The sequence below is a fragment of the Apodemus sylvaticus genome, chromosome 6 (genome assembly GCF_947179515.1).
Source record: "Apodemus sylvaticus chromosome 6, mApoSyl1.1, whole genome shotgun sequence".
Taxonomy (NCBI): Eukaryota; Metazoa; Chordata; class Mammalia; order Rodentia; family Muridae; genus Apodemus; species Apodemus sylvaticus.
This window is the reverse complement of record NC_067477.1, coordinates 53,100,400-53,116,275: the sequence shown is the minus strand read 5'-3', so window position 1 is coordinate 53,116,275 and position 15,876 is coordinate 53,100,400. Positions and strand designations below refer to the sequence as shown.

At 43.0% G+C, this 15,876-nt stretch overlaps 1 protein-coding gene across 1 annotated transcript; it reads left to right on the top strand.

Annotated features, from left to right (window-relative positions):
- The first annotated feature begins 3,029 nt into the window (after positions 1–3,029).
- Arf6 (ADP ribosylation factor 6) lies at positions 3,030–6,166 on the top strand. Its single transcript, XM_052185746.1, has one exon. The coding sequence runs from the start codon at positions 3,030–3,032 to the stop codon at positions 3,555–3,557; it is 528 nt and encodes a 175-aa protein (XP_052041706.1). The 3' UTR covers positions 3,558–6,166.
- The last annotated feature ends 9,710 nt before the right edge of the window (positions 6,167–15,876 follow it).

Here is a 15,876-nt window from a genome sequence, read left to right as displayed (position 1 = left end):
GCATGTTGTAAGTGGTGGAACTACTGGTAAGGCGCCATGTTCCTGTAAACAACACTAATGAAATCACTGGGTCACAAAAGAAAAAAAGACATGAAAGTAGAAGGGGGACTAGTTGAAAAGAAAGTCGGTGGAAAGGATTAAGAGAAGGTAACAGGCATGGGGTGGTGGTGGCGCACGCCTGTAATCCCAGCACTCTGGGAGCAAAGGCAGGCGGATTTCTGAGTTCGAGGCCAGCCTGGTCTACAGGGTGAGTTCCAGGACAGCTAGGGCTACACAGAGAAACCCTGTCTGGAAAAAACCAAAATCCAAAAAACAAAAAAAAAAAAAAAAAAAAAAAAAAGAGAGAGAGAGAGAGAGAAGGTAACAGAGAATGAGAAAACCTGAAAAAGATTATGTACACACTTGAAAAGGTCTAAACGAAACTGATTATGTACAATTACCATAATAGAAAAGTCAAATAATTATTTTCCAGAAGGAGTCAAGAAAATAAAATGTTTCATCTGTAGTATGATTTAATAGTTGCCTAAATTATTACCACTTGGAGTGTTTTGAATATCTTAAAATTTACCTTTTTTTTTTTTTTGAGATAGGATCTCACTATGTAACCTTGACTTGGCCTGGAGCTGCATATATAGACCAGGTTGGCCTCAAACTCAGAGATATTTATCAGTCTCTGTCTCCCCAGTGCTGGCTTTAAAGGCACACACCACCTTGGATGTCTTTAAATTACATTTGCTTGATGTGTGTGTGTGTGTGTGTGTGTGTCTATGCCACTGTGTGCTAGTGGAGTTCAGAGTTACTTGTAGGAGTAAGGTTTCCTCCCTCCATGTGGGTCTCAAGAATTCAAGTCAGGGTGGGAGGCAAGTGTTTTAATCACTGAGCTGTATCAGTCAGCTCCCAAACTGACCGATTTTTAAAAAGCATGGTATGCAGAGTTTAATTCTTACTATTAGCGACTATTTTATGACCATAGCTATTTATTTTGTACTGTAATTTATTTTTTTAATCAATTATTGTTTGGGGCTAGGGAGATGGCTTAGTGGATAAAAAGCACTTGCTTTGTAAGCCTTATGTGCCAGAGTTCAGATCTTCAGTCAGCACCCAAGCAAAAAGCCTGCTGTGGTTTAAAGTACCTGTTGGTCCATTGGGTCACACCTGTAATAGCCCACCCCTTGTCCTGGGAGGTGGAGGCTGGGAATAATTAATTTCAGATAATCCTGAGTGAATGTGAGGCCAGCACTTGTTAAATAGAGTGACACACTCTCTAGCCTAGACTAACCTAGAATTTACAGGACCCTCTACCTCAGCCTCATCAGTTTTGGGATAGGTGGGAGCCATCAAGTTTAGTTGATGACTTCAATCTTTTTAAATTATAAAATAAAAACAGTATATTATCATATGCTGTTGTAGCAACTTCCTTGAACTTAGTTTTTTCTTCTTGTGTTTATTTTTGTCTGTATTAAAAATTCCACCTTCCTTTAACCTTAACATTATTCATTTAATACAAAAAGGTTTCCTGGGCCAGCAAGATGGGTAAGTAGGTAAAAGTGCTGGGCACCAAGCTTAATGACTTGATACCTGGGACCCACAAGAAGAAAGGGGAGACCTGGCTCTGGCAAGTTGTCCTCTGACCTCTCTGCATACGCACACTAAATGAAAAAAGTATTTGAAAATAAAAACAAAACCCAAATAGTTTCCTTATTGTGCGTGAAGATCAGAAGTCAATTTAAGGGAGTTGGTTCTCTCCTTCCAGGGGAATGAAGGCGGATTCGCCCTCTCGGTGGCAGGCTTTACCCACATAGACATCTCGTCGGCCCTGATAGTGTCTTTCTTAAGAAATGCGGGTGGTTCAGACCAGACTTGCAAAGAGAACGAGTTTAAACTTTCAAAGGCAGGGCGTAGGGGCAAACCCGACACGAGTAAAAAAGTGCGGGTTACTTTGGCGGATTCTATGGAACACTGGCCTCCCACGTGTCTTCCAGGAAACTAAAGGAAGTCGGGAGGCGACGGGGTAAAAGGGAGACCCGGGTGCGGAAGGCTGGGGCGAGCGGGAGGGACTTCGCGCAGGGGGTCCGGGAGCAAGCCTGGGAAGCGTGGGTGGGGGCGTTGGTCCTAAGGGCCGACGAAGCCCACCCTCAGTGGATCTGCGCCCCGCCTTCGAGTGGCGGCGAAGGAAAACCGCAGAGACCCTGGTAGAGCGACAGGTGGGCGCGCGGCCAGCCCCACGCCAGCAGGTTCCGCGAGGCGCCTGCGTGAGCCCCCCGAGCCGCCGTAGCCCCGCCTCCGGCGCGTGGCGCCCGTGACGTTAAGCGCGCGGGCCACTCTCCTTTCAGAGGTCGCGCTCTTCCGAACGGTCGGGCTGAGGTGCGCATGCGCAGTCGGGAGGGGAAGTGAGGCGGTTTCCTCGGCGCCTTTTCCGGCAGCGGCGGCAGCAGAGCTGGGAGGAGGAGGTGGAGGCCGGAGGGAACCCGCGCTTGGGGCGGCGGCTGGAGGTAACCTCAAGGGCCGAGCCCGAAAGGCGGGTCGCGTCGTTCTCGGCACTCTCGGAGTCCTGGCGGTAACTCCCTTCTCCCTCTCTGTGTCCCTGCAGGCAGCACCGAGGTTCCCGCGAGGATCCATGACCTGACGGGGCGCGGAGCCGCGCTCTTCGTCGGGTGACCAGGGTCGGTGCCGAGCCCGGTGCTCGCAGGCCGGCGGGAGGGCCGTAGTTTGGCCCGCCGCGTGCCGAGGCGGCGGAGGAGCTGTCGGCGGCGCTCGAGCGGCGCCTGCGGGGGGAAGGGCAGTTCCGGGCCGGCCGCGCCTCGCCTCAGCAGGGCGGCGGCTCTCCCGGCGCAGACGCAGGGCCCCGGCGGCGGGCGATGCCCGAGTGAGCGCAGGCCGGGCCCCTGCCCCTAAGCAGGCAGCTTCGCGCAGGCCGCAGGGCGTCCTCGCGGCGGGGCGGCTACGTTTCGGGCTCGCGGCGGCGGCGGTGTTGTAGCTGAGGGGACCCGGGACACCTGAATGCCCCCGGCCCCGGCTCTTCCGACGCGATGGGGAAGGTGCTATCCAAGATCTTCGGGAACAAGGAAATGCGGATCCTCATGCTGGGCCTGGACGCAGCCGGCAAGACAACGATCCTGTACAAGTTGAAGCTGGGCCAGTCTGTGACCACCATTCCCACGGTGGGTTTCAACGTGGAGACGGTGACTTACAAAAACGTCAAGTTCAACGTGTGGGATGTGGGCGGCCAGGACAAGATCCGGCCGCTCTGGCGGCATTACTACACCGGGACCCAGGGTCTGATCTTCGTGGTAGACTGCGCCGACCGCGACCGCATCGACGAGGCCCGCCAGGAGCTGCACCGCATTATCAATGACCGGGAGATGAGGGACGCCATAATCCTCATCTTCGCCAACAAGCAGGACCTGCCTGATGCCATGAAACCCCATGAGATCCAGGAGAAACTGGGCCTGACCCGGATTCGGGACAGGAACTGGTATGTGCAGCCCTCCTGTGCCACCTCCGGGGACGGACTCTATGAGGGGCTCACATGGTTAACCTCTAACTACAAATCCTAATGAGCATCCTCCACCCATCCCCCGGAAGGAGAGAAATCAAAAACCCATTCATAGGATTATCGCCACCATCATCACCTCTTTCAATTGCCACTCTTTTTTTGAATCTGAACTCTGGAGTTACTGTTCTACAGTTTAGTGGGGTTGGGGGTTTCTTTGTTTCCTTTTTTTCTTTTGGCTTTGCGTTAGGATGCTCTGATCTGACATTTGACACGAATACAGTGCTAGATGCTCTTGTGACTTCCAGCAAACGGGGTGGGGTAATAGCAACTCTTGGTAAAGTCCTTTATAATAATGGTTTGATTTTTTTATTTCGAGAGAATCTCTCCCATGTATGCTTTTTTCCTTTTGCCCAGTTTCTTATCACTTGCTGTAGATGGCTTATTTTGCATTCATGCAGACTGTGTTCCGAGTCTGTTTCATCTAGTAAACTGAAAATTATTGCTTAATCAAACTGCCGTTTGTCTTTTATATTTAAGGCCTTTCCCCCTTCCTTGTTAGCTCTAACTTTAGCAGTTTCAAATGTGACCTTTTATAGCCAAGACCAGTATGGTGAACTAAGCCTACAGTGGCAAATAATGAGTAATACCAGTGTAATGTTCAGTTGCACATCAGTGTGTCAGGCAGGTAATGTAAGGAATCCCTTGAAGTGTCAGCCATTAATGTGCATGAGTAGGAGTAAAACTCAAGTTCCCTTTACCAGAGCTAACTTTGCCGCATAAAACAAGCATAACCCGTAAAGGGTGCAAGTCTTTTTCACTGCAAAGTTAGCACTTGTTTGCCTCTTACCTTACCTTTAAAAATACTCTTTCCAGAAAATGGAGCAATAATGCTGTATGCCACACAGATGAAATATTTGTAGATATTTTAAAGTGACTTTTGGGCAAAACTGGAATATGTACCATGTTTCAAATGTCTTAAGACCAGTAGTTTTAAAATTATTAAACATTACTGTGCTCACTAATAAAACGCTTAAAAAGTCAAATTACATGCTGGAAAGAAAATACACATTCCTGTTTTACAGCAACTGATTAGACTAAAGATACATGACCATTTTTTTTTTAAAGAGATGAGTGATCTACATCTCCATTAAGACACTGGAAAAGATGTTTTATTTTAAAAAGGTATTTAGTTTTGCTTGATTGTAGGATTTACTCATGCAGATATCCTGTTGGTTCGGTAGTATAATATCTCCTTTAAGGAAGGAAATGTGCTGAATGAATGGTGTAGACCTGGATGGCAAAGGGGAGGTAGGCTGGAGGGAAAGAACCTACAGATGACAATGAATGTAAATTAACTTTTAAGGGTAAGCATTGTGCTGGTCATATCCAGATCTTAAGATGATCTAGTTAGGACCAGTAACTAGATTGAGACCACTATAGTAACTTTTTGAACCAAATGTTAATGTTGATTCCGAATTGTGAAGCAGCATCTGGTTCTTCTGTAGCCTTAAGGATTAGTTTAGTGATCCTCAAGGAATTAAACTTAGGGAATTTGGGAAATGTAGACTGCACAGGCAGTATCCTGGAAAAGGTGGAATGGTTTTGTTTATGAGGGTGTCTGAAAATTAAAATCAAGCCGGATATCATGGTAAAGTTGGACAGTATTGGTCCTTCACGTTTTGGCCATATTGTATAATGGAGCTTTTACCAAAGATGTAGGAGAAACAGAAGGCTGTAAGTAAATCAAACATTCAACTTAAAGCAGATGAGAAAAGGTGCTATGTTGTAGGCTCCTATTGGTGCAGAGGGATTTTTGATTCAAGACGCAACTAAAGCGTAAAGTCCTCAGTTTCACAGTAATAGAAATATCTCTAAAAATGAGGCTAATTCACACTTAACATTTTAGTTGCTTTTTAAAGTTCCCAAAGCTCCACCGTAAATGTAATTCTTAGCGTTTTAAGTGATTACATTTTAAGGTACATAAATATGGTTATACAAATATCAATGCTATAGTAACATCCTGAAACAAAATAAGCACAAAGGTATAAATGCCTAAACTGGAGGAAACTTGAAACCCTCATGTTGATTCTTAAATGTAGTGTTCTAACTTGTGACAGACAGATTGGTAGACAGCCATTTTTTTGTGTCTTAAAATAACTGGGGGCATAGTTAAAATTTTATACAAGTGATTGCTGTTACTGAATGTTGCAGGTGAGATGGGTTATTTTTAGTTTATTTGAGATGTCTGAAGAGGTGGGAGGGGGGAGACATTTGGAGTTTGAAATTTCAAAACCTTTTTGAAAGAAATTGTAATTTTCACTTACATTTCTTTAAGACTATAAGAGGTTTATAATTGATGTAGTTAAGTTGAACCATAACCATTGGTGATTATGAAGCAAAAATCAGAGCCTGCAGAAAAGGTTAAAATGGAGGATTAAAAAAAAGATCCTAAAGATTTTGTTTAATTGCATCAGTTTTCTGTATTTGTGTGAATTTATAAACATGCAGTAAATTTTGAATGAGGTTAATCTTGTCTAATATGAGTAAATGAGTCTGTAGACTGTGATCCCCTCCCCCGGCTGAAAAAGTGCAGTCCTTGGAAATTGTTCTCTGTGGTTGTAGTGTTGCTGAAGCACTATCATGCAGACAATAAAGGAATTACACAGTGCAGCTTCTGGTTATGTTACTTGGAGTAGATAAGTGGGATGTATTGGTATCTTGGGCCATGTTACTTTCCAGGGATATATGGTAAAAAGTGAATTTGATACTCACCTGGCTCTTAAAAGCTAAAACAGATGATCTTTTCCCCCTAAATAATGGCTGTTTAAGGTGTTCCCTGTTGTAGTTTCACCAAGCATTTGACGACTGAGGGTACAGTAGCAGTTGAAGATATTGAGGTCTCCCTCCTCCCTATTGTAAAGACAGGCAAGTGCTCCCTGACCCTTTTTGCTTAGCTTTTTGAGATAGGGATTTGATTAAGTTGTGATGCTTGCTTCATCCTGCAGAGGTTGGGGCTATAACCCTGTGCTGCCCTCTCCACCTCAGGCCTCAGGAATCTGATTTTTGTTGTCAGTTTTTTCCCCTAAGTTACAGTTTTAACATTTTGAAAGTACAGAAGTGAGTTTAGAAGGAGTTGGCTTTCAGAGTTGTCTTTTTCTTTTTTAGTTGTCTTAATCTTTAATTGTCGAGTTGGGTTTTAAAATCCTCTTTAGAGATCATAGTTGCTTGTTTGATAATAAGGGCAGTACTATATTTACGTAAAAGGTAAAATTGTAGATGAATAGCTTAAAACGAATTTTAAAATTGTAAGCATTCTCTATATTAATCCATCAAGGTTTTTTGGTTGATTCTATAATGTCTTGATGTGATATATATAGTATGATTTAGATTGCACATTAAGGCTGGATTAGTGCCTACCTATAATTCCAGCACTTGAGAGATGGAGGGATCACAAGTTTGAGGTCAGCCTGGTTTATAAGAGACGCTATTTTAACTAACCAATGAGGCGCATATTGATACTTACCTAGTATATCTAGTAATATGACTTACTGAGATATCTGAGATCAGTTTTTCAGTGGTAAGAGTAGAAAGTATTTCCAATGGCATATAATGCTTTAAATAGAAATTGGGCCATTATAATCTGAAGTGATGCTTTTTCACATTGCATTACTCATTATCTTACTGTGTGTATAGGCTTGTATACACACACGCACACAAAAGACTTTTAGTCAGGCAAGTCTTGTCTCTTAGAGCTAATAATTTTTATAAAACAGCAAAGTATTTTTCAAATCAGACTGAGCATACCATATTTGGAGCCTAGCTGTCAATAGAATCTAAAGTTTTGTTTGTTTAATCAAATGGTGGACAGCAGGCGAAATGATAGTATTCAAAAGTTTGTAGTATTGAAATATTGTGAGGAGTTGTTAAAAAAAAAAAAAGCAAAGTAACTTCTTGCTTTGCCAAACTTGAAAGCTGCCAAACTAGTTGAACTAGCCAGGAACACTTGTGGATAAGATCAAAGAAAGTAGAACTGGTCTGTAGAGAGACCTAGGAATTATAATTGAAATTTGCTTATTATTTTAGTTAACTAAAATAATGGTATGCTTCAAGAGAGACTAAAAACTAAGCTTGTGGGCTGGAGAGATGGCTCAGCGGTTAAGAGCACTGACTGTTCTTCCAAAGGTCCTGAGTTCAAATCCCAGCAACCACATGGTGGCTTACAACCATCCATAACGAGATCTGACATCCTCCTCTGGTGTGTCTGAAGACAGCTACAGTGTAATTACATATAATAAATAAATACATAAATATATAATAAAAAAAACTAAGCTTGCTTTGTGGAATAGTGAAAAGTATTTTAACTTTTGTTATTTGAGATAGAGGCTTAATATGTAGTCCAGATTAGTTTAGGATTTGTAATCCTATCCCAGACATGCCTGGCAAAAGTGTTTTAACATGTATATGCCTGGCAAAAGTGCTTTAACATGTATTTATTTGTTTGTTTGTTTTTTTTGTTTTTTTTTTTTGGTTTCTCTGTATAACCCTGGCTGTGCTGGAACTCACTCTGTAGACCAGGCTGGCCTCGAACTCAAATCTTCCTGCCTCTGCCTCCCAAGTGCTGGGATTAAAGGTGTGCGCCGCCACTGTCTGGCTATTTTGGTTTTTTCAAGACCTTTAGTTATTTTGAATTTTTTTGTAACCTTGGCTGTCCTGGAACTCACTCTGCGACCAGGCTGGCCTTGAACTCACAGAGATCCCCTGCCTCTGCCTCCAAAATGCTAGGATTTAAATGTGTGGCCCACACTTCAGGACAAGTGCTTTAACTTTAATAACTCCCTTTATTTGAAATATCTGTGGCTACTCAAAACAACTTTACTTGTCAAGTTTGTCTTTGAACATTTTTTTTTAAACCTGTTGGATTATTTCCCATAAAGTACACACTTCCTTTGTGGTATCTGTTGTGTAATTTTGAGGGTAGATTTATTTATTGAGAGCCTAATTTTCCTGAAACTTGTTTTCCTGGTAGTGCAAAACAACAAATGTCTGCTGTCATAGACTTCCCTGGGTGGTTGGGTAGAGAACAGAGATCAAATGGTAAGTATAAACATTGGTGATACACTGTTGCACAGTATGTAATATAGAGAGGAAGAGGTAAGGACACGTTCAAAATGCTTCAAGGTTATGTTGGAACAGATATTTGAAGGAAGAAAATAGTGTAATTGGTAAAAAGATACAGTGTAAAAGCTGGACTGGGAAACTTAGAATCAAGGGCAAATCTAGTTGTGGCCTGTTTTTACAAGAGGTTGTGCTAAGAATAGTTCTTATGTTTTCAAAGGAGTTTTAAAGCTGATAAGAAAAATGTGCTGGGGGTAGCTTAGGGGCTGAGCGTTCACCTAACATTGCAAGGCCCTGGGTTTGATCTGTATCAGTGGAGGAAAAAGTTTGTAAGAAGTAGTATGACACAGGGACAGTATACCACCTGAAAACCCATGACACTTTCCATCTGTCCCTTTGTGGGAAATGACTCCATGGCTAAAGCCAGCGTTTTCAAATATAAGTGTGTAGGGAATTCCAACACCTCAAAGAAGCCTGAGTTGAATCAAAATTTTGAGAAACAGTGGCTTATATAAGTTACCGAATTTATGTACTTAATAAACCTTGAGAGTTGTTTGTGATTTCTGGGATTACAGGCTAATACGGAGTTTTTTTTATGGTTTTGTTTGTTGATACACTGTGTAGCCAGATTGACTTCAGATTCACAGTGGCCCTCTGGTCTCAGCCTCCCAAGGGTTGAGAACACAAGTGTACACCACCACAGCCTGCTTTTTTTTTTTTTTTTTAACATGTAAATGTGTGAAACCAGTGGGTTTCAGTTCTGTTTCTTGAGAAATTTATGGATTATTTTATTTAAAATATTTATTTCGGGCAGTGGTGACACAGGCCTTTGATCCCAGCACTTGGGAGGCAGAGGCAGGCGGATTTCTGAGTTTGAGGCCAGCCTGGTCTACAGAGTGAGTTCCAGGACAGCCAGGGCTACACAGAGAAACAAACAAACAAACAAAAAAACCCAATGAGATATTTTTTTTATGGTGCTTAATTCTTGAACACATGGGAACAGAGGGAGCGCTGTAATGGCGCCTTTATAGGCAGAGCATCTGGTGTTCCTGGTGTACTTACCTGGTGGTTGGCAGATGCTGTGGCTAAGCTGTTGCTAGGTTCTTGGGAAGAGCTTAGTGGAATCCTCTGTAAAGTAGCATTCCTCTTGGTAGTTTGTTTAATTAAAAATTAGGAACTAGGAAGTGGTGATGGTGGGGCAGGAATGAGGGTGTTGTGTTCTTTAGATACTTCCTGATGATTAGGGGTGACATCTTTTTGGGGGACCCTAAGAAAACGGGGATGCTGGTCAAGTCCTGGGAGCCCTGGTTGTCTCACTGCAGTCTGGGCTGTGGGACTGTCTAGGAGAGTGCAGGCCCAACTGAAGCAGTCTGTGCTGTGCGGCTGGGCCAGAGCACCTGTGGGTTCCTGCTTTGAAGTGTTAGATCTCCCTATATGCTTACAATATTTGAATATATATATAAAATGAGTAGAGCATAAGTAGGTTAGGAGAAATTTTTTTTCCTTGGGTGTACTTCCTTCTAGATAGCCTAGATTAGTTTGGAATAGGTTCAGATAACACCATTTAATTGTGGTCTTTGTTTGCTCAGTATTATTGTAATCAGTTCCAAATCCAGTTTTTTATATTATAAAAAGAGGAAAAGTTTTATTGGCATGGCAACTAATATATTTGGTTTCTCCTGTCTTACTTATTCTGTTCCATACAAACTAGAAAAAATAGTTGACTGCATATGTGGGTTTCTCTTGCCTGTAAAGTTGTTCTGTACTAATATAACAGGATGTGGGAACTAAAGAATTATACTTACAGAAATTATGGAAGTAAGATGTTTTTAGTTTAGTTTTGTTTTTCAGCCGATCTCATATAGTTTTGCCTAGGCAGACCTTGACCACAATAATCCTCCTGCACCAAAGTACTAGAGTTTCAGATATAAACTACCACACCTGGCTGAAAGCAACGTCTACAGAGGACATTTGCAAATGAGCACTTAGTGTTTTAAATCACATTTTAAAAATGATATGTATGTGTTCTCATAGGCACACGAGTGCCCAGGCCTCCGTGTCAGGGAACAGCTTGTGTGGGTCGATTTTCTAGCCCTCAGGAGGCAGAGGCCAGGCTCTCTGAGTTCTAGGACACTGTGGCCTCTAGAATGACAATGGCCAAGACTACACAGAGAAACCCTGTCTCAAAACACAAGACACAAGAAAACAAAAACACCCAACCCTCCAGTCCTTGGTTCGCTGACATGGACCTTATTCTAGCTGAGCTATTTTTCTGGCCCCCACAAGTGAACTAAAAGTGAAAATGTGTGACTTAGAGATTATGTGAAACTCAGTAAGTTTTCTATTACAGCTGAGACTGTACTTGAGAGAAAAATTCAACTCTTTATAGAAGTTGCATCTTTAAAGTTTATTATATGATAAGACTGCTGGGGCCACAGCTCCCCAGAGGGTTCTTCCTAGCATGGGCCAGCCCCTGGGTTTGACCCCCAGCATTGAGAAAAAGCTTATGAATAAGTTCTTTGTTGTAGCTGGACCTGAAGGGATCAAGATGAGGAAGTGTTCAAACAGTTCTTGCATTGCTGAGTGCCAGCCACATGTGACATTGTCCTAAGCAGGTAGTGCATATACATTCTCAATACCCTCCCGGCAGCCGTAGGAGACAAGGCTCCAGTTCTAGAGTAGAAGAAATGGGCATAGAGGGTTCATGTTAATAACTAGCAGGGCTGAGACTTAGATTCAGGTAATCTGTCACTTAGTATGAATGTTACTAGATAACAGTGATTATTAATTTTCTTAATGTTTTTTAGTATTTAATAAATTGCTTGCTTTGAATAGTTTCTCTTAATTTTCTAATTGGTCATTTTGAATCCCTGATAGTAAAGTCAACTTAAGAGACTTCTGTGACACTGGGCAGTGGTGGCGCCCGCCTGTAATCCCAGCACTATGGGAGGCAGAGGCAGGCAGATTTCTGAGTTCAAGGCCAGCCTGGTCTACAGAGCAAGCTCTAGGACAGCCAAAGCTATACAGAGAGAGAGAGAGAGAGAGAGAGAGAGAGGCTTCTGTGAAGATGTAGAGCCCATTGCTGTGCTCAGTGTCTTAGGGTTTTACTGCTGTGAACAGACACCGTGACCAAGGCAACTCTTATAAATGACATTTAATTGGAGCTGGCATACAGGTGCAGAGGTTCAGTCTATTATCATCAAGGCAGAAGCAAGGCAGCATCCAGGCAGGCATGGTGCAGGAGGAGCTGAGGGTTCCACATCTTCATCTGAAGGCTGCTAGTGGAAGACTGACTTGCAGGCAGCTAGGATGTGGGTCTTAAGCCCACACCCAAAGGGACACACCTACTCCAACAAGGCCACACTTACTCCAAAAAGGCCATACCTCCTAATAGGGCCGCTCCCTGGGCCAAGTGTATATAGCCCACCACACTCATATACTGTAATCCCACCGAAGGCAGGATTGTGGGAATTCCAGTGCAACCTGGAGTAAAGTCTGTTTCATGAAGCAAATAAGAGTAATGGGGAACCAGCGTGGTGGCGCACACCTTTAAGACCAGCTCTCGGGAGGCAGAGGCAGGTGGATCTCTGAGTTCCAGGCTAGCCTGGTCTACAGATCAAGTTTCAGGTCAACTAGTGCTACACACACACACAAACCTATCTGTAAAAAAAAACAACAACAACAACAACAACAAAAAAAAAAAACACAAAGTGCTGGTAGGGTAGTTCAGTGGTTAAATGTGCTTGCCGCCAAGGTTTGCAAAGTTAGAGTCCCCAGGACCCACATGGTGGAAGGGGAGTCTGATTTGAGTCCTGAAGATTTTGTGTAAATGAAACAATGAATCAAGACAGTTCAGTAGAAGAATTCTTTTTTTTTTTAAGATTTATTTATTTATTTATTTATTTATTATTTATTATCTGTGAGAACACTGTAGCTGTTTTCAGACACCCCAGAAGAGGGAATCAGATCTCATTACGGATGGTTGTGAGCCACCATGTGGTTGCTGGGAATTGAACCCAGGACCTTCGGAAGAGCAGTCAATGCCCTTTACTGCTGAGCCATTTCTCCAGCTCCCGAAGAATCCTTACCATTCATGAGGAGGACCTGGGCTCTATCCCAAGCACCATGAAATGAATGTGTGTGTGTATATATATATATATCACTAACAGTTATTTTATACAAAAATCTTCATAATCCAAATGTATCATTTTAAATTTAAGGCTAGTCTTAATATGAACTAGCCACATTCCCCCTTAAGTAGTTAGAGGCTGGCATACAGGACAGTGAGTTCCTTAAGGTGATCATCCTTTGGACCTGAGAGACGGATAGCCCAGTGGTTAAGGAGCATGCACTTCTCAGGGATCTGGGCTCTGTTCCTTGCACCTATGTTGGGTGGCTTACACACCCACATTGAGTGGCTTACACACCCATGTTGAGTGGCTTACACACCCACATTGGGTGGCTTATACACCCATGTTGGGTGGCTTACACACCCATGTTGAGTGGCTTACACACCCATGTTGGGTGGCTTACACACCCATTTGTGTGATCTGACTAACTCCAGCTCCAGGGATCCCACACATCTGGACTCCATGGGTACCTGCACTCACACGCACATACATACAGAGGAGTCACACATACGTACTAAAACATTTTAAGATAGTCTTTTTTTCCCAAGGTGACTGTTTTTTTTTTTTTTTATTCTGTCCTTAAACCTTCTTTTTTTTTTTTTTTTTTTTTTTTTTGGTTTTTTGGTTTTTTGGATTTGTTTTTTTCAAATATATTTTTCAAGAAATATATATATTTCTCTATATAGCCCTGGCTGTCCTGGAACTCACTCTGTAGACCCAGGCTGGCCTCGAACTCAGAAATCCTCCTGCCTCTGCCTCCCAGAGTGCTGGAATTACAGGCGTGAGCCCAGCAGTCCTTAAGCCTTTATAAGGACAAATGTGTTCAAGTTGAGAAAGTTTAGGTGTGACGAATTGTGGCCTGTGAAACAAAATAGGCCCAAGTGCTTAGTTTGTAAATGAGACTTTATCAAGGCATACCTGCAGGAATTCATTGGTATATTATATGTGTCTCCTTTACACTTTATTTTGTGTACATGTGTACAGTGCACATGCAAGGTCAAAGAACAACTTTTGGAAATAAGTTCTCTCCTTCTACCTAGTGGGTCCCAGAAATCAAACGTAGCACAACAGGCTTGGCACAAGCAGTTTACCCGCTGAGCCGTCTCACCAGTTCCAAAGGAACTGTTTATAATTTACACTAGAGTCCTTGGGGCTTTCCCTGGACATTTCTGTTCTTTTCTTTTTTTAAGATTTAATTGTTTTGTGTAAGTACACTGTCACTGTCTTTAGACACACCAGAAGAGGGCATCAGATCCCATTACAAATGGTTGTGAGCCACCATGTGGTTGCTGGGGATTGAACTCAGGACCTACTGTAAGAACAACCACTGCTTTTAACTATTGAGCTATCTCTCCAGCCCCTAAACATTTCTTTAATGGCATAGTCAGAAACAGTGAAAGAGAAGGTGATGGGTTACTAACAGAGATGCCCCCAAAGCTGCGGAGGATAGGTATTAAGGTGGTGGCCAGAGGACATGCAGGTGAAAGTCATAGAGACACTTTGATGTGCCAGAGTCCTTTGATTCTCAAACCGTCTCCCCTCATAACTATTGTGGGGATTGCATTTGGGGTTCCTCGGAAGTTTCTGTCAGGTAAGGAAGGGGAAATTGGAAGAAGGAGCCATTTGGAAAACGCTGCCTTCGTTCCTTGTCCTTTTCCTTTGTTTTTTTATTTTTGCTTTTCTGTCTTTTAGGTTTCCTGGATATGTTCATGGTTGCTACATCTAAGTGATTCTAGTGCCACAACAATTATGCTTGCAAACAATGATATCTTTTAGCAAAAATGAACAAAATAGGTCTGGCGTGGTGGCTGGCACATCCCTTTCAACTCAGGGCTCAGGAGGCAGAGGCAGAGGCAGAAGGATCTCTGTGAGTTCAAGGCCAGCTTGGCCTTATGAAGCAAGTTCCAGGACAGACAGGGCTGTATACAGAGAAATCCTGTCTTCAAAACCAAAACCAAACCAACCAACCTAACAAAAATGTACAAAATAAATTACAGCCTGGTAACCTGAGACTAACACCACAGTCACAGCAGAAAGTAGGTAACATCAGATTCCTGTTTTCTAAATGGAATCATTCAAATGGTCATGCAGTGAATGTAGAAGTTAATCATGCTGATTAACTAATCTCTTAACTAATATAAAAATTACCAATTTAATAATTTTTTCTACCGTGTGTATGTGTGTGTGTGTTGTGTATGTGTGTAGTGTAGACAGGGTCTCACGCTGTAGCCCTGGCTTCTCTGGAACTAGATATGTTGACCTGGTTGGCCTGGAACTCACAAAGACTCCCCTGCCCCCGCCCCCACCCCAACCCCCACCCCCCTGCCGCCCCCACCCCTGCCATAGAGCAGTGGGATTAAACATATGTGCACTTACCCTTCTTTCTCTTTTACGTTTTATGTGAAGCTTCTTTATTTAGAACAAAATGTTCAGCAGTTAATTTATTTTATGTCTATGAATGTCCTGCCCGTATGTATATATGAGCACCAAATGTATGTCTGCTGCACAAAGAAGTCAGGGGAGAGTATCTGAGGATTTAGAACTGGAGTTACAGGTAGCTGTGAGCCACCACATGGGTGCTGAGAATTGAACCACTGAGCCATCTCTCCAGCCCCTTTGTGAAGCTTCTTAAGATTTGCAAACTGAGGTTTAATCCTTTGTTAGCTTCAGTTCTGAGCTGTAGACTATTTCAGAGACAGGATCAGAAAATGGAGCATGTAGTTAAATAATAGTAGAGTAATTACTATGTGCTTGTCAGTATGCTGTGGGCTTAAAATATAACCTTCAGGACAGACCAGCAAAGGAGGGGGTGTTATCCCCCATTCCAGAGATAAGAGACTACTGTACAAAAATTTAAGCCATTTGTTCCTGATAACACAGCTTAAGGGACAGAGTCTCCTCAGACTTAAGTCTTGTTGACTACGAAGCAGACTTTAGAAGGAGAGACTTCTCACAAACTGTGGGTGTGCGTATGATCTTAAATATTAAATCTAGTAAGACAGCATGGCTGTAATGCATCAGATCTGCCCGCCCACGTTGTAAGCGCCCGTGTGAGCGGCTAAAGACAGCATTTGGAAAGGCGGGGACGTAGCTGTATATAGGGAGGCTCTCCCTCCAACAGCAGGGAGTTGGCAA

What these genes read in the sequence shown, in the direction of transcription:
- Arf6 (XM_052185746.1), top strand. Translation starts at nt 3,030, where the DNA reads ATGGGGAAGGTGCTATCCAAGATCTTCGGGAACAAGGAAATGCGGATC.